We start from the raw sequence: 25,301 nt of genomic DNA on the forward strand, positions 1-25,301 counted from the left end.
GGGGCAGCACACTGCCGTGGCTCAGAGCTAGGTCTTGGAGGCATACACACTTACCTAATCCCCGCACCGTCATTTGGAAGCTGTGCTCAAGTGCTCAGCTGCCAAGTGTCCTCGTCCTCAGGGGCTGATGGCCACGGGCAGGACTGGAAGGTAGCATAGAAGGTGTGGGGCAGGCCCTGGCAGGGGTGCCACAGCGGGCGGGTGGTGTCACCTCCATTGCCCTGAGCTGCGTCAGCCTGGCCCTGTGTCCCCGTCAGCACATGGTGTGGGAACCTAGAGTCACCTGTCAGTGAGAGATTCTCTCTCACCGGGGGCCTGCCGCTCTTGGCCTCGGAGGCCAGGTGTTGGGCCGTGGCTGGGGATGGGCTGGGGATCTCAGGGGGCCAGGCCCTGGTCCCCTAATCGGTATCTGGTCCCCCAGACGCCTCGGGCTTGGGGGATGAGTGTGTCTGTGCGTTATTCCTGCCCTCGTCCCGATAAGCCGTCCAGTCACATCTGTTTGGATTCTCGGCTGTTTCTCCATGCTGAAAACTGGGGTCGTAGAATCGGCGGCAGATCCGGTGTCCCCGCAACCCTTCCCAAGAAGCCCCTCCCGTCTTGCTTATCCTCTGTCGTTAGGGTCCTGCGGCGTCCTCGCGCGGGCCCAGCATCTCTTCTCATCTTCTCCACTGACCCTCCTCCTCCGTGTGTTGTTCTTTCTCAGCTTCTCCGGAATCATGTACCAAACCGTGAAGGAACTGTCCCCAAAATGTAACGTGTCCTTCCTCCTGTCCGAAGACGGGAGCGGCAAGGGCGCTGCCCTCATCACGGCAGTGGGCGTCCGGCTCCGGGAAGAGGCGAGCAGCTAGGGGTACTGGCCCCCCGGCCCGCTGCCCCCCAGCACGCGTCTCTGCGGGCGGCCACCCCCGTCCCTCCCAGCGAGCTGGGCCGGGAGCCGCCCGCGCCAGAGCCCGCCTCCGCCGCAGCGGGAGGGGCCGCGAGCCAACTCCCGGCGCATAACGTAGGGTACAAAATAGAGCGTGTGCTGTTGATAATCTCTCCCCACTCCGGCCCCTCCTCGCCTGCCCTGCCGCTCTGCATGATCCGATTTCAACCTGGTCGTCCGCTCCCCACGTGTGAAGTGTAGTGGCGCCCATTTCCAGTTTCTGCATTCGTCCGACAGAGTTATTTATTGGCCCGAGATGAAAAGTCACGCCATCTGACAGGCCTTAGGGGCCTCCGCAGCCCGTCCTTGGGGACCCATACCCCGTGTGAAATGTATTATCACCAGCAGACACTGCCGGGACTCCTCCTCCCAGGGGCATCTTAGCGGCTTCCTCCCGTCCCAGCCCCCACTGCTGTCTGGCGTCCCGAGGTTCCCATCGAGACGTGTCCGTGCCACTGAATCGTGTGTCCGTGGAACTGGTCAGAGCCACGTTGTGACAGTCTTGCCTTCTGTCTGTCTTGGGGGTGGGGGGAGGTGGGCAGTTCTGTGGGAAAATGTCTTGTCTCCATTTGGGTAAAAGGAACGAAACCAACAAACAGTGCCCTCGTTGGAATTCCCCATTGCTTTTGTGAGCCACGTTGTATGACCTAGTAAACTTTGTACCAATTCAAAGACCCCGAGTTGATGCTTGTTGGCTGGAGAAGGTGGGAGGCCATGCCCTGGGGATCCTGGGGGGTGGGGGGAGAGTGCTTCAGCCCCCAGCCTTCGTTTAGTAGCGTCACTTCTCTGTTCTCTGCAGTGTCACCGAGCTAGCCTCTGTCCTTGTTTTCCAGCACCGGCCTGGCCAGCTCCCTGCCACAGCCCCAGGGTCTCAACCCCGCACCGTTAGGAAGGCAAAGCAGTGGAAGGCCTCTGGGCTCCCACGGACTGTTTGGGTTTAATGAGAGGACAGTGCACATTGGCTTTCCCCACCGCCGTCCCCAGGTAGACCCCGCCCTTCATCACTGTCTGCCAACTCCAAGGGAACAGAGGGTGTAGACCCTGCTCTAACACGGATGACATCTTGCTGCAGCCCCGGGAGCAGGTTGCCTGCACGGTCCTCCTCTCCCCTTTGAAAAGAATCCCTTCTGTAGGAAACCGCTCCTCACCTGACCCTTTCATCCCTGCCCCACCTCAACCCTGAGGCTGCTGATTCACCCCATGGCCCGCCAGTGGGTACCACATCAGCCCGCCTCTCGTGCCCTGGGCGGGTTAAGGCCGGAGCCCCTTTATTGGGCACCATGATCTCTGGGGGGATCACACCTAGCATTAAACTCTCTTGCTGTGCTTTTTTTTTTTTTTAATTTTTATAAGATTTTATTTATTTATTTGACAGAGAGAGACACAGCGAGAGAGGGAACACAAGCAGGGAGAGTGGGAGAGGGAGAAGCAGGCTTCCCGCGGAGCAGGGAGCCCAATGTGGGGCTCGATCCCAGGACCCTGGGATCATGACCCGAGCCGAAGGCAGACGCCCCTCTTGCCGTACATTTATAGTGTCACGTGGTTCTTCTGGAGGGGCAAATGGGGCGCACGGTGAGGTGGCGGTGAGGGTGAGGCGGCGGTCAGGGAGAAGGGTGTCCTTGCGGTGCACCGGGCCAGGCCCAGAGCTCTCCGGGAGTCGAGATGCTTGGCGTTCCCTGCCCGCCCCCTGCCCGCTGCCAGAGTGAGCGTGACCCCCGCTGCTCGTGTCCTGGAGGCGTCCGCATAACACGGCTGGCTTGGCGGGGATAAGAATCATGCCTACTGGTTATTCAGCCCTTGACGCTAGTTTAGAGGCCTCACTTCAGTCTTCCTCCCAGCATCCCTGTGAGGCAGTTTTGTCACTGGGAGAAGAAGAGGCGGAGGGTAAGAGGGACTTGTCCGAGGCAATGCAGCCGCGGCTCCTTTTGACTCTTACCCACGGTGGGCACTGAGCTGGGTCTGAGTTAGATGCCGAAGCACAGAAGCCCGGGGTCGACTCACAGGTGATGGGCTTTGCAAAATAAGAAGCTCCCTCCCTGTGTCTTTAGCCTGATAATAAATCAGTACCATGGTTGGGTGCTGTCCCCAGGTGTGTTCTGTTTGGTCTAACCAATATTTATAAAAATGTGAGCCAAATGGAACAAGTCTGGAAGTCTCACAAATTTGGATTTCTGGCGTGTCTTGAAAGATCCATAAGATCTGACAATGGTGGGCACCCATTAACTCATGACATTTGTCCAGAGCTGGTCAGCTGCTGTCCCCTTTGCATGCGTACGCCCTCCTCTTCCCCCCGTTGCCTGTTACCCCAACGCTGGAAGGCACTCATCAGGTTGTATGCCCCAGGAAGCCATCCCTGTTTGTGACTCCTGGATGAGATAAGTGTTAGCTCACACTCTCTTCTTGGACTCTTGTTGCTGTGAAGCCCTGTCAGAGGGGCGGCTGGGCCCTCTTAGAGTTAGCATCCACTTGCAGAGCTCCTGGCCCCATCTTGTTTTTCCATTGATGTACTGAAGCCTGGGGCATGGGTCAAACTTCTAGATCTGGACCTCTCAACTGGCTACTCCTCCAAGGGTGCCAGGCACAAGGCTTCAGGGTTCAGTAGGTACCCCATCTTGGGGACCCCTGGCCTGCCCATTGGTAGCCTGAGAGGGGGCAGTATCCCCAGCCATGAAAGAAGTCTCTTTAGTGTGACACCTGTTGACCCTCCTAGAAAGGGATGGAGTGTGAGTCAGCCCAATCTTATCTTCCTCAGTCGGTGTGACCCACGGGCAGCAAGGGAAAGCAAGCCGGAATCCAGAGCGAAACCTAGGAGACGGAGGGTCACCTTGAGCAGAGGGGTGAGGGGAACAGTCCGGGAACTGCCCCCACCTCCAGGAGCTGATCTCCCCTCCAAAGGAAAGTCGTCCTCTTACCCCTGTCTGTCACTGTTCACTGTTCCTGAGTGGATTTGAGTTTTGGAAACGCCCAGAAGGAATCTGGAGCTAAATCTAGTGATTGAAGTGGGTGATTAAGCCTAATTAGACCATTTGTTATTACAGACAGAAAGAAACCAAATACAACTAAAGAAATAACAGATTTTCTTGTTTGGCTTGTTAACTGGCTTCTAAAGGAATATTCTAGAGGAGTCTTAAGAAGTTTGGGCTTTGGCAGTATTGGGCAGAGTAAGGATGCTCTCCCAAGGGGGAGCTGCTCTGAAAGAAGTCATGCACAGAGAACTACTACATTTTGGTATATTTGCTTAAAAAGTAGCTCTCCCCATGGCCGGACTAAAGGTAAATTAGAAGGGGAAGCAGACGGCAGTGGAGGAAATGGGCTGTGAGAAAGAGAACACTGGCCTGTCCGAGAGGAGCAGAGATCAAGGGGACCCTGGGTGACAGCCGCTTGTCTGTTCCCAGGAGACGCAGGGTGCCATGTTACAGAAGAGCAGGCCTGACTTCGGTTCCTCACCTTGCAGCTCTACAATATTCGATGGTGTGGCCCAACAAACGCCTCTCCTGTGGGAGCTTCATGGCCTCTGCCCCTCCTGCTCACACTCAGCATGTCCCCCCCCACCCCCCACTCGCCAGCGTCCCCATCTCAGTTCCTGACAACTGGCAAGTCTGTCCTTCCAGCTGCTCAGGCCTGGAACCTTTGAGTCAGCCTTGACTTCTCACACATGTCACCTCCTCTCCGTCAGGTTCTGTTGGCTCTACCTTAGTAATAGTCCGACTCTGACCACATCTCTCCCCCGTCTGAACCCCCTCCCCACCTCTCACCGTCATCTCTGCAACAGCCTCCCCACCCCCTGCCTCTCTGCTTGCCCCGCCGCTGTGGTCCAGTGCCAACACACGGCCAGATGGATTCTTTTAAAAGGGAAGTCAGCGTAGGTGTCTCCCAACTCAGAGCTCCACTGGACTCCTCGTGGCAGAGTCCTGGCCCAAGGCCTTATCATGACCGCAGGACCCTTGCCTTGGCTGTTCCCTCTGCTTGGAGCCTTTCCCCACACAGCTGCAGGGCCCATTCAATCATCTTTGCTCAAAAGAATCCGCAATAAGGCCAAACCTGGCCATGCTATAGAATTGCTACCCCTGTGCCCACTCCTCCCCCTGGCATTTCTGGTCCTCCCGTCCCCAGCTCTGGTTTTCCTTGTTTCCGTAGAACTTACCACCTAATACACTATGTGATTCATCCACTCCTTACACTTGCTTATTGTCTGTCTCCCCACTAGAATGTCAGCTCCCCAAGGAAAGAAACCATTGCTTTTGTTCACTGGGGTACCCCAGGGGCTTGGAACAGGCCGGGTACACGGAGTCACTTGTGAACAGGTTCTGAATGAATGAAGCCTCCTGCCAGGAGCATCAGTCCTGCTTTAGAGCTAAAGGCACCAACTACTGAAGATTCTGAAGTTATTTCAGAAATGAGTAGAGCCTCGGGACTTGCTCAGACCCTCAGGGACTGTGTCACTGGGTAATGGGAGAGTGACCATTGCACACACATGGAGTGCTGGGGGCCCCTCCCTGATTATGACAGTTCCTGAGTCCAAGTTCTCCTAGAAGCTGCACCAAGAGAAAGGTGTGATGTGGGCCAAGGTTACAGGCCTTGGAGATCTATGGTATTCTGGCTCCACTGCTTGCTGTATGAGTTTAGGAGTCTTCCTTTCTGGGGCTCAGTTTCCTCATCTGTAAAATGGGGATGACACCTCCCTTCCTCCTATCATCTACTTCTTACCTCTCAGGAGACAATGGAGGGTTCTGGCACCCATTAAACACTCAAAAAAAAAAAAAAAAATCACAGTTCTCTCACTTCCTCCTGGCCTGCCCCAGGTGGCTGGGATATCTGGGCAACAAGGACCCTAATGGCATCATGAGTGGCCTGGACACGTGGGCAGGCAGGTGATAAAAGGCATGAACACGGAGGCCCACGGCCAACCTTACCCACATGGCTGTCTTGTAGAGACCAGGACTCAGTGTTCACCTCTCATCTTCTCTTACCTGACCCCCCTTTCAGGGTTTTCTGAGGCCTTCCACCTCTCCAGGTGCCCCAGAGCAAACGCCAGCCCCTCTGGGGGACTCTGATTCACCAGAAGTATGGGGTGGGGCAACCAGGTGTGTCTGAGGGAGGAGTGAGAACTTGGTTCCTTCCTGGCTGTCTCTGCCAAGGTCACTCCTCAGCGGCCCCAGAAATCCCCCCTGGCGGCAGGAAATGCCCTCTGATCTCCCCAGGGAGCAGTCTTGGCCCTGGGCGCCCCCAGCTGAGTGCTTCATACTGCTGGGGTTGGAGCGGTCACCTGGCTCAAGGAAACGTCTCATTACGGGAAGCTCTTAAAAGTGTCACGACAGAGGAAGTCCCACCCTCCTTTACTGGCTCCTTCCTTTCTCCCTCTCTGTCCACCCTGCGGCCTCTCTCTGACTCTCCTCCTCCCTCCACCTCTCTGTCCCTCCCTTCTCTCTTCTCCTGGTCCCAGATGTAGCCCCTGAAGAGAGAGCAGGAGCAGATGGACGGGGAGAACTGTGGCCTGGGCAACAGGACAAGGGTTTGGGGAGGAGGAGGGGCTCAAGCCAGGCCACGGCCAGAGGCCTGGCTTGAGGACTGTGCTGTGGGCTCTGTGAGGACAGCAATCCCGTGCGGGGGTGGGAGGCACAGGCTCACACTGTGCAGGGGCCAAGCCAAGGGTTCCTGAGGGCTGAGGAGAGGGCGGCTGGGATGAGGACTCACCTGTGGTTGAGGCAGCAGTAGATGATGGGATTGTACATGGTGGAGCTCATGGCCAGCCAGAAGAGCGCCAGGTACACCTGCTGGATGAACTTGTGGTAGTAGATGTCCTCCTGGAAGCTGCCCAGGATGAAGTAGAAGTGGTAGGGCAGCCAGCAGATGGCAAACGTCACCACCACCAGCACCATGGTCTTCACGAACTGGGCCGGGAGAGGCTCAGGTCACACCTCAGCCTGGAAGCACCACACCCCAATCCTCCAAGGGTGGTGGCAGGGCACCCCTCATGGAAGCCCTCAGCCCCTTGGAGCATAAGCAGCCTTGACTGCTGGGCCTTGCACCTCTGCCCACACTGCTGTTCTTTCTGTCGAGTCCTCACTCCTTGAAGCCCAGCTCGGAGGCCACCTCATCTAGCAGGTGTCCCAGACCCCTTCGTTCAGAGCAGCTCCCCTCCCTGGAGAGCGGGTGAGCTCCTAACCCCATCCTTGGGGGATCCCCTATGCTAACTATGGGTTCTCAGGTGCCCCTCTCCCTGGGATCTGTGTCTGCCATAGCCCTTCTATAACCACAGGTAGTGAGACTCTAGTCGGGCATCCCAGCCTCTGCCCAGGAGCCAGCTCCCTGATCTTCCCCCCTCAAGCCTGATCTCTGCAGGCCCTCCTAAACTGGCCCAGTACCCCACAAGGAATGGAGGGCAAGCCAGCGATGGCAAGTGGAGACCAGCTCTTCACGAGGGACACTCAGACAGTGTCCCATATCTGACTACCTCCCTGAATTGTCCTATGAAAAATGCCCAATAGTAGACCTGAAGCCAAGACAGTGACCTGATACATGATGGGATTAACCATTACCTTCCCTGGACGCCTAACAGGAAGGGCCACGGCAAAGATAAGCTTTGACTAGGAGACAGTGGAGGAGGTCTGAATCATAGAATGCTGTATCAGGACCTTGGGGGGCCCTGAATGGCGGGGAGGAGGGGTGGACACTGGCACTTGGGTTGGAAATTGAAGGCAGACTGGGTGCTGCTGGACTCCAATCCAGTCTCCCTGATCTCGGATTGGAGGTCTGCAGTTCCAGCATTTGAGAATTCTCTTGTGATTCTAAATAGGAGCCTCCCGTAGTAGTTCTGTGGGGCTTCTTAAATTCAACACTCCGATTACTCGGAAAGTCTAAGATTTTGAGAGTCAATCATTCTAAGATTCTTGGGGGTATCTGAAATTCTTTGGGGCTTTAGGATTCTCTGATTCTCAAAACATTTTGGGGGAGTTCCTTTAACTTCGCATTTGGCCAAGGGCCAAAGGCAACTCTGTCGTCTTAGGAAGAATGAACTCGGACTCTGGTCTGGGACTTGGGACAAGTGCAAGTTAGGGTGGATCCGGTCCTCAACGGCGCCGCCGTAGGGGCGGGCTTCGAGCCCGGAAGGGCGGGGCCCGGGGCGGGGCCCGAGCCGACCCCGCCCCCGCCGAGCCCCGTCCCCGGCGCCCACCTTCCTCTTGGCCCGCAGGTGGCGCAGGCTGGCGCAGTGCACCTGGTGCCTGGGAACCTCGCGTCTCCAGAGCGTGAGGCCGATGACACTGTAGGCGAGGAGCATCACCACGAGAGGCAGCACGTAGATGAGGGCGATCACCACGAGGTGGTACCTGGAGGGAAAGCCAAGGGCCTGGGCACGGGACGGCCGGGAGCGACTTCGGCATCCGCCAGCCCTCAGTCCCCCTGGCCCGCGTGCGCTCCTGAGCCAGCTCCGGCCGGCCACCCCGGGCCACCTCCCAAGGCCTTGATTTAACTTAAAGAAAAAAAAAAGGACAACATTGGCTAGCATATATGCCCAAAGAGGGCTTTCCCTGCTGCAAAAGGGATACCCGCTTTATCTCTGCGATCCTCCAGGTGATAGACAAACGCTACCAAAAAAGGAAATAAATAGGAAGGAAAAAGTTAACCAAATAATACATTTGTTTAACATTTAAAATGCCATTAAACACAAAGGAGGAAGTAAAATTACTAATTCCATTCTCACCAATATTCACAATTGGGATATTTTCTTCCTGAGTCATATGGGTGTATATATCTATGTACATATGCATTAGACAGATTACATGTATATATAGTCTGTAGCTGCGTCTGTCTGTCTGGAGAGGTAGATTTTCAGGAGCTGATACGGTTCCGTCCTGCCCCGACATCCCTAGCAGGGAACAGGCCAGTAGTGACAGTACCACACTGTACAAGATACTGATCATCTCTTCCTGCCCATCAGCGCTTGGTTGGGAACGCGGCTCACGTCAGCAGGCTTTCTCTCACCCCACCTTTGAGCAAGCGGCCCAGAACACACTGATGCTCACTCATCTAATCCCCGTGGAGGGCACCCTGGGCTGTGTGGAGCAGTTTCTTTTCCTTCTGGAAAGATGATGTAAAGGAGATGTTCATTCTCCTGAGTGACACTGCAGCTCTTCTCCGACAGGGCCCAGGTGGGGGCACCTCGGGAATGGGCCCGAGACCCGGGGCCCTGGCACATGACCTTTTTCTAGGAGGGGTGAAGTGTTCCCAAGGCCCCCACTCTCATGACCTGTGGGCCAGCCTTGCTGGGCTCCTTTTCGAGAGGTGCTGCCACCCAGAGAGGGGGAGCAGGTGGCTCCAGCAAATGTCTTCCCTAAAGCCTGTGTTTAGAATTCTGCTTGCTCGCTCTTTGAGCAAATAGGCTAATTACAAAAGGTTTGGGGGGATGGGTGCTCCTAGACCCCGGGATCCTCATCCTAGACCCCTGTGTGGTGCAGGTAAGGGCAGGGGGGAACAGCGAATGCCAGGCCCCTCTCACTTTACCTTCACTGTAAGGTCACACACAGAGTGTCTGAGCTCGATAGACCTTGAGAGTCAGCAGGGCTACCTGCCTCAGTGTCTGGAGGGGGAAACTGAGGTTCAGAGAGGTGCAGAAATTCTGTGACATATGAAATAGCTCTAGAGATTTAATCAACACTCAGACGATTTCCCTACCACTGAAGGCCAGCTCTGTGAAGTCAGAACTGAGTTTTTGTTCAGACTCTCCCTTCAAAATGTGACCTCGGGCAAGTGTGACCTCTCCCCTGGTCTCAGTTTCCCCTTTTGTAAAACGAGGAGGTAATCCCTAAGATCCTTCCCAAGTATGAGTGACGTCTCGATTTTGCCTCATTCTTTCCTTGGGACACGGTTCAGGATAGGAGTTCACTCTGGGCTAGGTTCCTACGCTGAAGGGAGCTCCAAGGAGCCCTGGGGATCATCTGGGGTCCACCAAAAATCAGGACTGCCTCCTCCCAGAGTCTGGGCTTTTTAAATGTATTTTGATTTTGGAGGGTCTATGTGCATTTTCCTGGATGCGGCGTCTGTAATCTCATCGGATGCCTACACACCCAGGATGGGAGCCTGTGAGGATGCAGCCCCCAATTTAAATCTCAGTTCCTCTACCAAGAACAAATAACACATTTGCACACATAAACCAGGCTTTCCCCAAATCCTCGTAGAATTCTAGGTCACACCAAAGCATCGTCTTCCTAGCTCACGTCTGCCCTCCTGTTTTCCCTTGGTGCCTGAATCAGGGTTGGAACTCACCATCCCCACAGAGCCGGTGCGGGGTCCCCAGAGTTATTACCGGTCCCCCTCTCAAGGAGAAAGGCCTGTGGTAAGGTGGAGAAACACTGCCCCCCAGTGGTCAGTCCACAAAATAGTCTGCTCTCCACGCCTCCCCGAGCCTTCCCTCCACGGACACTGGCCTTGGAGTCGCGAGACCTTCGGAGCAGGGTGGGGTGCAGAGGGAGGGCAGAGACCGTAGGCAGGGCCCGCCCTCAAAACGCATCCGTCTCCGGGACCGGGCTTCTCAGGCTTCTTCCGTAGCACTGAAGGCCACGGCGAGGCCCCCTTCTGGCCGGTGCTCGGGGCAGATGGAGCCGGTGTGGCGGTGGACGTTGGGGGGAGGGGTGTTTAAGGGGGCGGGGCCGGGGGCGGGGGCTGTGTTGCCAAGGTGACCTGGCAGCCCTGCGCGCAAAGCAGGCACCTCCTCCCGCCTCGGGCCGCTGGGCGTCTGCGGGACGAGATCGGCCTCCTCCAGGTTTGCTCTCCTTTGTCCGCGGCTTAAACTACCGCATATGGGTGCCCGTTCTGGGCCAGGCGCGGCGCTAATGGCTCACAGACGGGTCTCACGCGGGCTCACAGCCCCCCCCCCCCCGCCCCCCGGCAAGTGCTCTAACTAATCCCCATCCGGGAGAGGAGCCAAAGGGTCTAGGAAGGGTCCTCCAGGCTGCAGGAGACAGATTTTGAGAGTCAATCATTCCAAGATTCTTGGGGGTATCTGAAATTCTTTGGGGCTTTAGGATTCTCTGATTCTCAAAACATTTTGGGGGAGTTCCTTCAACTTCGCATTTATTTCCAAAAAAGGAAATAAATAGGAAGGAAAAAGTTAACCAAATAATACATTTGTTTAACATTTAAAATGCCATTAAACACAAAGGAGGAAGTAAAATTACTAAGTCCATTCTCACCAATATTCACAATTGGGATATTTTCTTCCTGAGTCATATGTGTGTATATGATATATCTATGTACATATGCATTAGACAAATTACATATATATATAGTCTGTAGCTGCGTCTGTCTGTCTGGAGACGGGAAGGTAACGGCAAGCCTCCCAAGCCTCAACCAATTCTTTACCCTCTGCTAAACGACCAAGCCGCGCATGGGCATCCGGAAGCCAGCACGTAGCAAACCGAGGCCCGGAAAGGAAAAGGACTTACCCAGGGTCGCACAGTGGCTGGCCCATGTCTGAGTTCTTCTGCCTGGTCCCCCGGCCCACGGCGCCCACTCAGCTTGAGGCAGGCAAAACATCCTAGGCTCTGTCACCTGCCCTTTCCACCTCAATACCCTGACCCTCTGTGGCAGGAGCATGTACAGTGCCCTCCCCCCAACCTCCCCCCGCCCCCCACATTTCCACACACCTGTGTGCACACACTTCCATGAACATGGCCCCGGACTCACACACACACACACGCACACAGACATAAATGGGGGCAGCCTGGCCGCACGGTAGCGCCCTATGCATATCCTCATCTAAGGACATACCCGTCCTGATCTGAGTGCCCGGGTGGCGCGGAAGTGGGGCGCTCTGAAGCGGCGCTGCCCAGATTTAAGCCCTGGCGTTACCGTAACCTACCAGCCGTGGGACCTTGGGCGTATTACTTAGTTTCTAGTCTCTGGTTTCCTCATCTGAGAATGGGAATACTCAGACATGCACGCCCCACGGCGTTAGGAGAATCGAATGGCTTCAGGTGTGTAAAGCCTCTTGGGACGTGCTAAGTGTCCCTTGGTATATGCACGGACTCACGTCATCCCAAACGCCCTCGCGGATGCACGTGCACACCCGTGTGCATACGCACAAGCACGGACATTCTCAGGTGTGTGCACGTGCACACACATGTGTGCGCACACACTCATGCCCCGCACCCCGTGGGCCTTACAGAAGGAGCATCTTGCTGCCGTTGTCTTCGGGCCAGACCACCGCACACTTGGTGGCGCCCTGGTCCGTGGTGACGGCGGAGTAGAAGCACTGGGGGAAGGCGAGGGCCAGGGCCAGCAGCCAGATGCCCACAATCACCGCTCTGGTGTGGGGGGCCGAGAGCCGCGGCCGGAAGGGGTGGACGATGGCCACGTACCTGTGAGCAGAGGGCTGTGTGGGCGGGGGGCACCCTCCCATCAGAGCAACCCCATCCCCTTCTCCCCCACCCTGTCGCCCCATCCCCCCCCACACCCCTCCAACGCTGCTGGGGACCCGCAGAGAGCCACCTGGGCTGGTGACCCTCCCACGGCCGCACAGCACTTTAGCGCCCGAGACCCCAGCGCAGGCCCCCCCTCACTGCCTCCGTCTGACACGAGAGAGTGGCGTGGCCACACTGGAAGTCCACTCAGGACATCTGCCTGAAGCTCAGCCCAGCCGAGCCCCTGGGCCTCTGCCGGCCCCTCTTCTGCTCAGAGACCTTAGCAGAACCTGACAGTCTCCCCGACGGAGGCCAAACCAGCACTGCCCCCCGGCTTTCTGCAGTGGTGGAAACGCTTTCCATATGCCCTGTCCTGTCCAGGAGCCACCAACCACATAGGGCTGTGAACACTGGAAGCATGGCTAATACGACTGGGGAACTGGATTTTCAATTTTAATTAATTTAAATGTAAATAGGCCCATACGGCTCTAGTTACATTGTCAGACAGAGCAGGTCTAAACCTTTAAACGCAGCATTCAAGGCCCTCTGCACATGGCCAACGCACTTTCCAGCCCCCTGTGTCGCTGCTTCCCGCACCTTCCCTGGCTCTCTCTGGTCAAGGAACAGCCCTGCCTGTGGGACCGACCCTCTGTGGGGGCATTTCTTTCCCCTCAGCCTGGAATTTCTCCCGCCATTCTGGATTCGTTGAAGTCCAAGTGAAAGGCCACCTCTTCCAAGAAGTTGGCCAGAAGCATCTTGTCTCCTCAGCTCCCGCCTCTCTCTGGGAACCTGCGGGGATTTGGGCTGCTGTTTGGCAGCCCTGGTGCCTGGTGGCCGAGTATCCCAGGCAAGGGTTGGTCTCTCCATTTCCTGCACCAGCAGACTGAGGCTTGGGAGAGACAGCGCGAGCTCTGAACAACACTGTGTAGCTCCCTCTGCCCCCAGGACGCCCGAAGACACTGTGGGAGTGTCCTGCAGCCTGGTGGGGCTGAGGCCTCATGGGTCAGGGCCCCAACCGAGCGGCAGCGACGGAGAGCTGGGGGTAGCTGCCTCCTTCCAAGGTCAAAGGATCCAAAGAGCTCCATCCACCAACGAAACAGGCCCCCTCCTCGGCCTCCATACAGCTTCTACGGTGCTGTACCACCCGGGGCTTTGGTTGCCGCCTCGGAAGAGGAGGGTCTGGGACTAGATTGGGGGCTCTCTTCGGGTCATGGACCTGTTGCTGGCCATCTGGCAGAGCCCCTGGGCCCTCCTCAGAATATGGTTTTTACAGGAATAAATTACACAAGCTTAGAAAGACAACCAGTTATGCTGAAATACAGTTACCAAAATATGAAATAAGGGCGCCTGGGTGGCTCAGGAGGTTAAGCGTCTGACTCTTGGTTTCGGCTCAGGTCATGATCTCAGGGTCATGAGATCGAGCCTCATGTGGGGGCTCTGTGCTCAGGGCGGAGTCAGCTTCAGATTCTCTCTCCCTCTCCCTCCCGCTCACTCTCTTTCAAATAATTAAAATCTTTATATATATATATATATATATATATATATATATATATATATTTGGGGCATAGCAATACACACACTTATTTATCAACCCGCTAATAAGATCTAGCAGCAGGTCTGGAACCCACGGTAATTTTTAAGTAGTGATGGCTGTCGGCGATACTTGGAGATTTCTGCACAGCAGAGGTACCTGTGATTTCTGTCTGTGACGTTGTCCTGGGCACTGCTGGAGTCCCAGCAAAACGTGGTGTGCTATCTCCATTTGTAATTGTGATTTTTCACCCTCACAGAAGCTCATGACCCCTGGGATTTCTGTGCACAGTTTGTGGTCACAGGTAACGTGCGTCTGGGCTAGATGATTGTTGACCCCCTCCCTCATCTCCCCGAGACACTGACCTTCTCCCATTACTGTGGCTGGGCCCTGGGCCAGCTCCACCCCTCAGCAGCCTGGACCCCGGCTGAGGGTCTCAGTGGGACAAGAGGAGAGGCCACTTTTTTCAGTGGCCCCGTCCCCACAGATGAGGCAGGTGACTAGCGGGTCAACTTGGGGGCTTGGACTCCCTTCCTATTCTAGGAGGTGGGGTGGGAAAGAGGAGAGCTTTTCTTCTTACCCCATTAGCGGAGGGGCAGGTCTGGGACTTTGGATTCATACTGATCTGAATTTGAATCCTGGGGCGCCTGGGTGGCTCAGTCGTTAAGCGTCTGCCTTCGGCTCAGGGCATGATCCCAGGGTCCTGGGATCGAGCCCCGCATCGGGTTCCCTGCTCGGCGGGAGGCCTGCTTCTCCCTCTCCCACTACCCCTGCTTGTGTTCCCTCTCTCGCTATGTCTCTCTCTGTCAAATAAATAAATAAAATTAAAAAAAAAAAAGAAAAAAAGAAAAGCATAGAAATTAAGGGAGTCTGGGTGGCTCAGTTGTTAAGCGTCTGCCTTTGGCTCAGGTTATGATCCCAGAATCCTGGGATCGAGCCCCGCATCGGGCTCCCTGCTTGGTGAGAAGCCTGCTTCTCGCTCTCCCACTCCCCCTGCTTGTGTTCCTGCTCTCACTGTGTCTCTCTCTGTCAAATAAATAAATAAAATCTTTAAAAAAAGTAGAAATTAATTAAATCACAAAGATACTATTGTGAAGTTCAACAAAGCCAAAAGCGTGTCTTTTGCAAAGATTAATACAGTTGTCGAATTGTTGGTGCAATACACTAGAAAGAATGACAGTGATTTGAAAACAGTGTGTAAAAGTGAAAAAGGTAGGGCGCCTGGGTGGCTCAGTCGTTAAGCGTCTGCCTTCAGCTCAGGTCATGATCCCAGGGTCCTGGGATCGAGCCCCGCATCGGGTTCCCTGCTCGGCGGGAGGCCTGCTTCTCCCTCTCCCACTCCCTCTGCTTGTGTTCCCTCTCTCGCTGCGTCTCTCTCTGTCAAATAAATAAATAAAATCTTAAAAAAAAAAACATTTAAATTTGAATCCTGACTTCACTACATTCCAACAGTAGAATCTTGAGCAAACAACCTAAGCCCCTTGAGCTTCTCTTTCCTCTTCTGTAAAGTGGGCCGACAGTCATTTGTGCCCCTGTGGTTGGCCTGGTAAGGCAGTGAGATGCTTGAGAAGTGCCTGCAGGCTGTGGGGGATTAGGGTTTGAAACCCAGTCAGTCCCATGTATTTATTTCCTTTAAATCCACCGGAAGTGGCTTTGGTCCTGGGTGACCCCTGGGCCTTCCTCACTGGGATTGATCCGAGACAAGGCCAGGACAACAGGATGTCCTTGCCCTGCACAGGGGAGTTCACATCTCGGTGCTTGGGGCACAAGGGGGTGCTGACTCCGTGCGCCCTGAGTTTTTCCAGTGTCTCTGTGAGGACCGCCCTCCTTGGGGCTCTTCACACACACCGGGCATGATCCTGCCACGGGCTTTTACTGCCTCGGTGCCCGCTCCCTGGAATGTTCTTCCCCAGAGCTAATGGGGTCCACTCTCTCTCTCCTCTCCTCCTTCCATCTTTGCTGCAAACCCACCCGGCAGAAGGGCCGATCCCACTCCCTGTCTAGCCCTACAACCTGCCTGGCCCCTTGCCCCTCCCTGATATCTTCCCACAGCACTCATGACCTCAAAATACAGCGTACCATTTCTTCATGTGTTTATTATTTAAATTCTCACCAGGGCAAGCGTCTTTATCTGTTTTTCTCCCCCTTGCCCAGAACAGCACACAGGGGGCATGGAACATCGGAATGAAGAAACGAATGGATGAGTTCTCACTGTTGCCACCCCGATCTCTGAGCACCATCCTCTCTCACGTGGATTGTCACTCGGCAGCCTCCTACCTGGTCTCCTGGCTCCCACCCTGTCCTCTCAAGTCCATACGCCCCCCACCTCCACCCCTTTAAAATGGAAGTTCCATGAGGCCTGATTTCAAGGACTATTCTTCCCACTGGTATATATTCCCCAGTGCTTGAAACATCGGGAACACTCAAATATTTGTTGAGTGAATGAAAAGGAAATGTTGGTGGACTTGCAGAAACATCCAGTGGGACTGAGGTGCTTTTGGTGGGGGGAGGTGGTGTGGTCGGATGATGAGGGGCCTGCCCCTTACTGGGAGCAGAGAGGTCTGGGTTCTGGGCCCCTGGCCCTGCCCTTGACTTGCTAGAAATCCTGCTTGTCTCGAGCCTCAGTTGCCCTGGGTATGAAATCAGAAGCGTCGCCTAGACAAATGGTTTTCGAACTTTTCATTTTCAACCAGTAGAAATACAGTTCTCAAATGAAATCTTCAGGAAAACTCCATAGAAATACAGCCCAGAGCAAAGAAGCCAGCTGTAGGTGTTGTTGGGCAATTGAGTGGGGATGGAGACTGGGGGGGAGGGGGACAGTGGGGACAGCAGGTCTCGTGTCGCCTCAAACCATTCTGACAAGGGGTCTGTGTCTCTGAGGGTCCCAGGCCCGTTCCATCTCCCACACGCACCTGATGTCTTTCTGTGTCCCTTTTCGTTTGCTGTCTAAACCAGACTCCCCCAGGGTCACACAGTCCCCTTCTGAGTCCAAACTGTGCCCTGCCTGCCCTAACCAGCTTCAAAAGGACGGCAGATGGCTCCACAATGATCCCTCAGCCCCCTGAGAACAGCGTCGGGAAGATAATTGGACCCATTATAATTATACGGTAACTGCATGTAGTATTAAATTCCTCCCCCCCCATTTCATCTATCGAGGAATAGGAAAACAATATAAGCAATTTCCTTGTAATAAAAGAAAGAAAAGAAGAAAAGAAAAAAAGATCAACTCCAGAGAAGTTCTCCAAACTTCCAGAAGGTCTCCAAACACAGCCGTTCTCTCCCTCCAGCCTTGAACAACCGTCTAGTGCCAAGTTCTCCTTATGTGTAACCTTAACTTGGCCTGCTTTGGTTCCACAGCCCCCCGGTCTTCCAGAGGCCGACTTTTGGATCACAGTCCGGCCGGGAGGAAGTTCCCTGAGATCTGCCCTTAACTTGCTGTGTGATCGCAGGCACATCGCCAGCCCTGTCTGAACCCCAACACAGTGAGGCCGTTTTCCCTGGCCCCCCACAACCCCCCTCTTGCCTGTCAATGGCGATGGCGGTCATGGAGTAGATGCTGACGAACGTGGCCGTGATGGGGAAGAGGTTCTGGAAGTAGCAGAAGGCACGGCCGAAGTACCAGATGTTGTGGCTCGCGTAGACGAAGTTGAAGGTGGCGTTGAAGGCGGCCATGCAGAGGTCAGCCAGGGCCAGGTTGACAATGAAGTAGTTGGTGACTGTGCGCATTCTCTGATGGGCCAGGATGATCCAGATGACCGTGGCATTGCCCGTCACGGCCACCAACACCAGGGCCAGGTACGCGGTGGCCCACAGGGCCAGCTGCCAGCCGGGCATGGAGAAGGCCGTGATGCCCGTGGTGTTGCTATCAAGGCTGGACGAGGTGTTGGCGTCGGTCACAACACCACGGGCCCCCATGGCCGCCTCCGGGTCTGGGACACGTGGCCTGACTCCTCGCTCCTCCGGAGCCCTGGTGCCCTGCCCGGATGTGCTATAGGAAAGAAATCCTCCTGGGTGCAGGAGTATGTGGGGGACAGAGGAGTGGGTGCAAAGCCAGGCACTCAGGGGAGACAGGGGGTCACTCCCAAGTCTCACGTGAAGATGAGGTGGGCTGTGCAGAGCGCCGGGTCCAGAGCCGTTCGCCCTTCAGATTCCCATGTCCTGGCCAGACTTCTCAAATGTCCCATGGAAATCTAGAATCCAAGACACGGTTTCAGAGCAGGAAACATCCTTGCCAATCATCAGTCAAGAGGCTTGCCTGGAGTCACCCAGGCAGTCACAAACCCAGCCCGGCTCCCAAGCGTGTGCTCCTGACCACTTTCCTGCAGAAACGAAGAACAGATTCCAAGAGGGGACGGGCCCAGCCCAGGTCACTCAGTAAGTGGGTGACAAGCCGGGACTCAAACCCAGGTCCCTCCCTCCATTGCGGAAACGTTCTGGATCAGATGTACCCACAGCAGCAGCCTTTGGATTCCACGGGTCAACGGCTCAGCGGGCTTCGCTCCAGGCTTTGGGGTGCAGGCTGGGCTGTGGTCTGGGACAGGCTCACCATTCTGCCAACTGCCAGCCCTTGGAGCCTTCCCTGCGGCTCCCCCAGCGGGGTGGTGAGGGCCTTGGCTGAAGTGCTGCTTGCTCATGAGGTTCAGCTCTAGCTCCCGCCCCTCGTCCCACCCCCTGCTTGGACGGCCCAGCCTTGCCTCTCTTGAGAAAAGGTTTCGGACTGGGTGCCAGGGCCGGAGAGACCCAGGGGGAAGAGGAGGTGGCGGGGGAGGGGGGCTGGCATGGGGCACCGTCCTGGGGTGTGGGGGTGGTGTTTACACTCGGCCAGCACGGGCCGGGGGCTACACCTAGAAAGTGATCAGGAGCACACGCTTGGGAGCCGGGCTGGGTTTGTGACTGCCTGGGTGACTCCAGGCAAGCCTCTTAAGGTTATTGCCCTTTGGCTTTGTCATCTGAACAAAGACAGGACACACATCAGGTGCACATCTCATGGTGTGCCTGTGAGTTTTAAATGAGATAATGCACACAGAGTCTAGTTAGCACGGGGGCTGGCACGGAAGAAGCACGACAGGGAGTTGTAGTCTCAGAGGGCCCCCCCGCACCCCACATGAGACTGCTCAGGGCTCAGCAGGAGGGACAAGACGGAACTCAGAGCGCTTCTGGCGAGTTCTCGGGTGATGCTGCTGCTTCTCCAGGGATCTCAGTCTCTCAGGACAAGGATGGGGCTCACTGCCCCTTCTGTGAACCCCAGAAAGGCCCCAGGGGCTGCTCTGGGTTTGTCCGTGGGCACCTACTCTTGGTCACCCACTCTGTACCTGTGTGCGTGGTGGGGTTACCCCGTGAAGCTGCCGCGCGATGCCGTTTCTGAGCCCCCGTGTGTGGGGGCTGTGTGGACACGCACACACCTGGCGCAGCTGGGCACACCTGTGGGCGGTAGGCTAGGCTTTGTTAGAATAGGAAAAGAACCCTAAGGTCCTTTAGCTCCTCTGGACACACGAAGCCCCCAGTTTGCTCATGGAGGTTTGTGTATGGGAAGGACGTGTGGGGGGAGAGGCTGCCCATGGGTTCTGGCCGATCGGCGGGACTGATGGTGAGCAAGTCGGATTCCGACTTTAGAGGCAGGGTGTTTAGAGGGTGTTAGAGGGCGCTTTGGGAGCCACACCTGGGGAAGGGAGGGGAGGGAATCCGGAGCGCGTGGAGGAGGAGCTGCGCTGAGATTCGATCCCGCTGGGCCGGTTGCTGGGAACTAGAGTGGCCCTTTAGCGTTGCCTTGTGCTGGGCAAAGGTGGCCGGCCAGCAATCGCTGCCCGTAGGCGCCCCAAGAAGACCTTGGACAAGGCAGCTCTCTGCAGCCGAGATGATGTCTGAAGCCGGTCACAGCTGACAGTCTCAGAGAGCAGGCCAGACAGGCTCGCAGGGGGTCTGGGAAGCACAGGACCATGTCCCCGACGGCGGACCAGCAGCCTCTCCCATGACATGGGACGTGTGCTGGTGTGTGCTCCTCGTGCTTCGTGCCCCCTGGCCCCAGGCTGGAGGCTTGAAGGCTAGGGGTGGGAGAGGGATGACTTTCCAGGGTGTCCGGAGGAGAAGGAGAGACGGACAGCTGTGGGGATGAGGCAAGTGGATGGGACAGAAAAGGGGGTTCCAGGAAGCGATGTGGGCTGGACACCCCTTCAGTGTTGGAGAGACGTCACTGGAAGTCATCTGACCAAGTCTTCGGCCTGGAGACTGGGCTGGGCCTTGGCCACCTGGTCACGGCTCCAGCAGATCACATGCAGCATCGCGGGATGTTAGTGGGTCATGCGGGGCATCTAGGCAGCCCGGGGTCACCTGGATGGGGCAGAATGAGGACAGCAATGACAAGGCAGTGAGCTGTTGATTCAGCTAAGTGAATCCGGTTTGCAAGCCCCGCTGTTGTTCTGAGACTAACCCTTCCTGCTTTGGGGCTAAAATGTCCTTTCCTTTATGAAATAATGTGATGGCAGATGGCAGGTGGTAGGCTGACTTTCCTTTTTCTCCAAAATTCCTTACACCATGGAATAAAATCTTGGTGACCTCTACGGTTCCAGCAATTAGGTTTTTGATTTTCTTCTTGGTCCATGAAATTCAAAGAGGATCCCCGATCTAGTTCCTTATTTGGAGGAGAGGCTGGGAGCTCCAAGAGGGGGAAGACTTGCCCCAGACCCCATTGCCTGGGAGCTGGGTCCCCAACTCTGATTGCCTCTGTCTGCGACAGCCTCCACTGGCCTCTCTGCCTCCTCTCTCTCAAGGCCTATGGTCAGCTCCCTGTCACATGGGTGGCCTGGAGTGTGTCTTATGTCCAGGGTCTAGGAGAGTGGCCAGCCCATCCTGGGGCCCTATAAATGTTAGTTGAATGAAAATGATGGATTAAATATAAAATATGACTCAGGGATAAGGGCTGAGGAAGTCTATCTATCTATCATCTATTTATCATCTATCATCTATCTATCATCTATCTATCTATCTATCTATCTATCTATCTATCTATCATCTATCATCTATCATCTATCTATCTATTTATCTATCTATCATCTATCTATCATCTATCATCTATCTATATCTAGCATATACAGACATAGGTATGAAAGCTTTAAATTAATGGGATGAGCACTCATGTGGGCTTTGAGGCAACTTGGAGTGGAGGGGGCAGCGTCATGCTTGGCAATCAGCACCAAGTGGCTGCCCCATAAATGTCAGGTGAATTAATGAATAACGAATACCAAAAAAACGTTTAAAATATCCTTGTGTCAGGGGTGAAGGGAGTAACATTCTTATTTTCACAGGATCTAAACTTTAAACAAAAAGAACATGTCTTCGGAGCTCGGGCAGGGCTTTAGGATTTATTCCTCTTGCATGGCTATCCTTTGTCCATGAAGCAGAGGGGCCCAGGCTGGCCCCTTTAGGAGACGAGCTCTGTCCCTGTTGCTCCCTGGCCTGCACATCGGTGGCCCAGAGTCTGGGACATTCAGCCGGGAGAGGGAGAACTGGCCTCTGCCAAGAGCATGGGCTGGAGCGAGCTGACACTTTTTTTAAACACCGTGAGTGCTGGGGCAGTGGCTTGTTCTGGAAGCCTGCAGTTTATTTAGCCAAGGAAGAGAGACCGCCAGTGTTTACATCTGCTGGGGTCCTGGTGCACACAGAGCTCAGAGGCTCTTAACACAAAACGGGTCCATTTGTCAACATCAGGCTCCAGCAAAATCTGCCCATCTATGGCAGGCAGAGGAGGAAGTAGGTAGGCAAGGCTTGTCCTAGGAGGGCCACCACAATACCCACTTGCTGGTTGGGTAGCAGGCTCCCCCAGAGGCAGGCCTGGGTCTTACAGACGGGGTGCTGGCATGCGCAGCAGCAGTGAGTCCGCATGATGAGGCGAAGAGAGGCGGACCAGGGCTGGGAGCCTCTGGTGAAAGGGCCAAGCCCCGGGCCCTGCGGGTCTCTCGGCCGGGCAGGGGCTCCAATGATCAGCCCAGGGTTAGGAGAAAGGGCCACGTCTCTACCTTCCTGAAGCTCTTGGCCAAGTTGGGGAGCCAAGTCCCAGCAGAACCAGAGCACTCTCCATACGCATCTCTCAAATGGGTGACACCATGAGTGAGCTTCGAGCTTCAGAGAAGGGAGGGAGAGGCCTTTGGGGGTTGCAGGGAGTGAGGGGGTGCTGCTCCTTGAGTGGTCCTTAGAAGTAATGGAGGAGGGGACATGGAATGAACCCCCATCTGGACAGAAAGGCCACACCAGGCTGGCTGGAGCCGAGGGTTCTGACAGAAAGGAGTAGGGGGTAGGTTAAGCATAAATCTCAGTTCATACAGCCAGGGGTGCCAGAAGGATCCCATTTCCTTATTCTCTCATTCTCTAAAACCTCTCTAGAAATCACCTCAACCTTGTTGAGCTGACAGGGAAAGTCAATCTTATTTCTCTCGGGGCCCCCCTGACCGCCCTACCCTGGGGCTCTCCATAGTGCCAAGGCATCTGGGCTGGGGCCTTTGTTGGTCATTCATGCACACATGTCACTCTGGAGAGGTCTCTTCTCCCTGTTTCTGCAGGGTCCTTGACGCCAGGGGACTGTCCCTTCTGATGCATGCCTGCGACCTGAGAATTTGGGGCTTACTGGGGATCGGGTCCAGTGACCCATCCTTGCAGAGTGCACTGCCTCCCCCACCCCGGGGTCATCCCTCCCAGGCCCCCGCCAGGGACAGGGACTGAATGCTCACTTCTCCTGGCCCCACAGTCCTCCCTCCTCCCCGTCCTCTTAAGGAAGTTCTGCTTCTGTAAACACACAGCCCCTTCTTCCAAACCTCACCATGCTTCTCGCTCTTTCATGGTAACTTTGGTAAAGCCTAGAACACCAGGCACCAAAGAGATCATTCTGCTTTCCCCAAGGGCATGGAGACTTTAATCTTCAGATCTTCCTAGGAAGTGAAAAACCTATTGGCAGTTCATCCTTCCAGTGTGACAGAGAAAGGTAAGAAACACTAAAGCTAAGTTTCCGTATTAAGATGATGGGAACATCCATCTCCCTCTCCAGAGATGAGGCTGGAAAGAGTGGAGGTCGCTGGGGGAGAGAGCCTTGAATGTCCTTTCTGGGACATGTTGTCTGCAGTCACCCTACTGGTCCTTCAAGCACCCCTCAAGTGCCACTTTGTTGGGGAAAGAAACACCAGCATGTGCTCTTGGGGCCAAATGGCCATTTTTGGGGTTTTGTTTTGTTTTAAGATTTATTTATTTGTTTTAGAGAGAGAGAGAGCGAGTGAGCATGTGAACAGGAGGCGGGGCGGAGGGAGAGGGAGAGAAGCAGACTCCCGGCTGAGCACAGAGCCTTATGTGGGGCTCCACTCATACTCAGGAGTCGGATGCTCATCCGACTGAGCCATCCAGGTGCCCCTTTTCTTAAACACATTTATGCATGGCATGCCTCATTCTGTGACAGGCTGGCTTGAATCCCACTGGTTTGGGCTCTAAAGGGCAGGGTGTTCCGCGCACAGCTGCCTGCACTCTAGGTCTTAAACGCACACCTTGGCAACGTCAGGGTGCCGGCCTGCAGGGGCTGGAGCTGGAGACGGTGTTGTGTGATCTGGCCCTTCTCTGTCAAAGGGGCACACGCTGGTGTCCCGCTCGGGGGCGTCTGTGTGTAGCTCTGCCCAGCTTCCTGCGGGCCCCCAGCATGGGCCCCACGGCCTCCCTCCCTCTCCATCTCACGCTCTCCAGCCTTGGCCTTGGAGGGACCACCTCTTCAAGCAGAGCTCTCCGCTCGCTCTCCTCAAAGGGAAGCTCCACGGGAGGCCGCCGTCTCGTGCTTTATGCCAGAACCTCACAGGGATAAGAGCGTTTCCAGGGGGAATTAGCTCCTGGCTAGCTTCTTCCCGTTGTCAGATCCTCTTTTGCAAATGGTCCTTTTGCTGCTTGGGCTTTGTTAGGCTCTGCCTTTTTCTTCTTTTGCAGAGGTTTTTGCTCTCATGGGACTGAGTTCCCAAAAGGACAACCATGAAGCTCGCTGGTGGATGTCTCTGTGTCTGCCAAGTTCCCAGAAGCCAGCTCTGCGAGCGCAGTGCGCGGGTGGAAGCTTCCAGAGTGGTGATGGCGTTGCCCCTCGGGGGCCAACTGGCTGCTTCCAAGTGCATGCCCTTGGCCCCAAATGGCCTTCTTGACCATTAATCTTGACCCTGGGCTGGACCACCTGAGATCACCTGTAACATGTCCCCTCCCCCGCTCACCTCAGAGTTGGGGAGCATAGCCTGACCCTGTTACAGGGTTGGTTCTTCTAAAAATTACTGCTGACTGGCCCTCATGATATCAACTGGGGTTACTCGCATTTCGTTTCACTAAAATGACGTCACGAGGCTGAGGGATTCTGAAGACCCCTAACCATCGGAAAGCAGGGATGAATAAAGATGTTATGTGTCTTCAACTCAGGTTGGAATCCCATATAGTTTTTGTCACACTTTGTTATAAACATTTTTTCAATTGGCCAAATATGTGCCTGGATCCATATGCCCTCTGTCCATCCCCACTGGGTCCAGGTCATCATTATCATTAGATTTTCAGCAATAACTTCCTCACTACCCACTGTCTTATCTGCTGCCCCCCTCCACTCCGTTCTTTTAAAAACACATCTGACTATGCGCTTCCTGTTGGAAAACCTTCGATGGCTCCCTCTCAGGGTTAAGAGGAAAATCACCCCACTCCTTTACCAGGTATGACTGCCACCCATCCTTCAGGACCACTTCCCCCTTCTTCCTTCTAGCAATAGACCCTCCCTGAGCGTTAGCTGTCACCTGGCTGCCCAGCTAACGACTACATTTCCCAGCTTCCCTTCCAAGCTAGAGGTGGTCACACGATTCAGATCTGGCCGTGGGATGTGGGCAGGAGCGATATATAAGTATATACATATAACTGCAGGATGCAGGACTCATCTTTAAAGAGGGAGCTGATTGCCCTTCACTTCTACTCCCCCCTCCTACTGGCTGAGGATGGCAAAGGCAGGGGCTGCCCTCCTGAATGCAGAGAGGGATGTCACATGTTGTGGATGGCAGAGCCCAGGGCCGTTACATGAAAAAGAGAAAGAAAACAAAACAAAAAACTTCTCTTATTTGAGGCACTGTCGTTTGGGCTCTAGTAGAACCCTTAACCCTAAATGATAGACTAGCCTTCAAGAACTTCCTAGATGCTCACCCAGGCTAGCTATCTTTGTCCTATACTCTAATAGCTTTCCTATACTTTCCTTCTTGTTAACATCCTGGCCCATCACACTTGTTCAAAGTGCATTTTCCCTGCCAAGCTGAGAAATCCATGAGGCCAGGAATTATGTCTGTCTTCATTGACACTAGAGGGCGACATCACTGCTTTAATCCCTGCGGCCATGAGGGCTTTAAGCAGCCTCTGAATCAGATCAGGATGATGATGGTGATGATGGTGATGGTGACCTTGACCACGGCCAGGG

The 25,301-nt window shown here is 55.1% G+C and overlaps 2 protein-coding genes across 3 annotated transcripts in view; one reads left to right on the forward strand and one right to left on the reverse strand.

Moving 5' to 3' along the window:
* The window catches only part of HK1 (hexokinase 1), a 79,093-nt gene extending 63,035 nt beyond the window's left edge, over window positions 1–16,058 (forward strand). The window contains exon 17 of one of the 2 annotated variants that reach the window (XM_064594737.1): window positions 16,010–16,058. In XM_064594737.1, the coding sequence (XP_064450807.1) occupies window positions 16,010–16,043 (34 nt within the window). In that variant the 3' untranslated portion in view covers window positions 16,044–16,058. Of the gene's footprint in view, window positions 1–703; window positions 1,600–16,009 lie in introns of those variants that run through there. The other variant, XM_045877971.3, reaches the window with a different exon arrangement.
* Window positions 2,286–18,403, reverse strand: TACR2 (tachykinin receptor 2). Its single transcript, XM_045877972.3, has 5 exons — window positions 17,379–18,403; window positions 12,088–12,282; window positions 8,100–8,253; window positions 6,620–6,816; window positions 2,286–3,730 (listed from the first exon to the last, which is right to left on the reverse strand). Exons 1-5 carry the CDS (start codon window positions 17,768–17,770, stop codon window positions 3,514–3,516), a joined length of 1,155 nt encoding a protein of 384 aa, XP_045733928.1. The 5' UTR covers window positions 17,771–18,403; the 3' UTR covers window positions 2,286–3,513.
* Between the last annotated feature and the right edge of the window lie 6,898 nt (window positions 18,404–25,301).

The sequence above is a fragment of the Mirounga angustirostris genome, unplaced genomic scaffold, assembly GCF_029215605.1.
Source record: "Mirounga angustirostris isolate CCGP_5_RB_7025 unplaced genomic scaffold, mMirAng1.0.hap1 SCAF_6, whole genome shotgun sequence".
Lineage (NCBI taxonomy): Eukaryota > Metazoa > Chordata > Mammalia > Carnivora > Phocidae > Mirounga > Mirounga angustirostris.

Bases quoted from the DNA above. Each gene is read 5' to 3' on its own strand.
- TACR2 (XM_045877972.3), bottom strand. From the start codon at position 17,770: ATGGGGGCCCGTGGTGTTGTGACCGACGCCAACACCTCGTCCAGCCTT. The intron at 6,817-8,099 runs GTGGGCGCCGGG...CTCCCGGCCCAG, and splicing joins ACCTGCGGGCCAAGAGGAAG to TTCGTGAAGACCATGGTGCT. The intron at 3,731-6,619 runs GTGAGTCCTCAT...TCCGTCTCCTAG, and splicing joins TACTGCTGCCTCAACCACAG to GTTTCGCTCTGGATTCCGGC.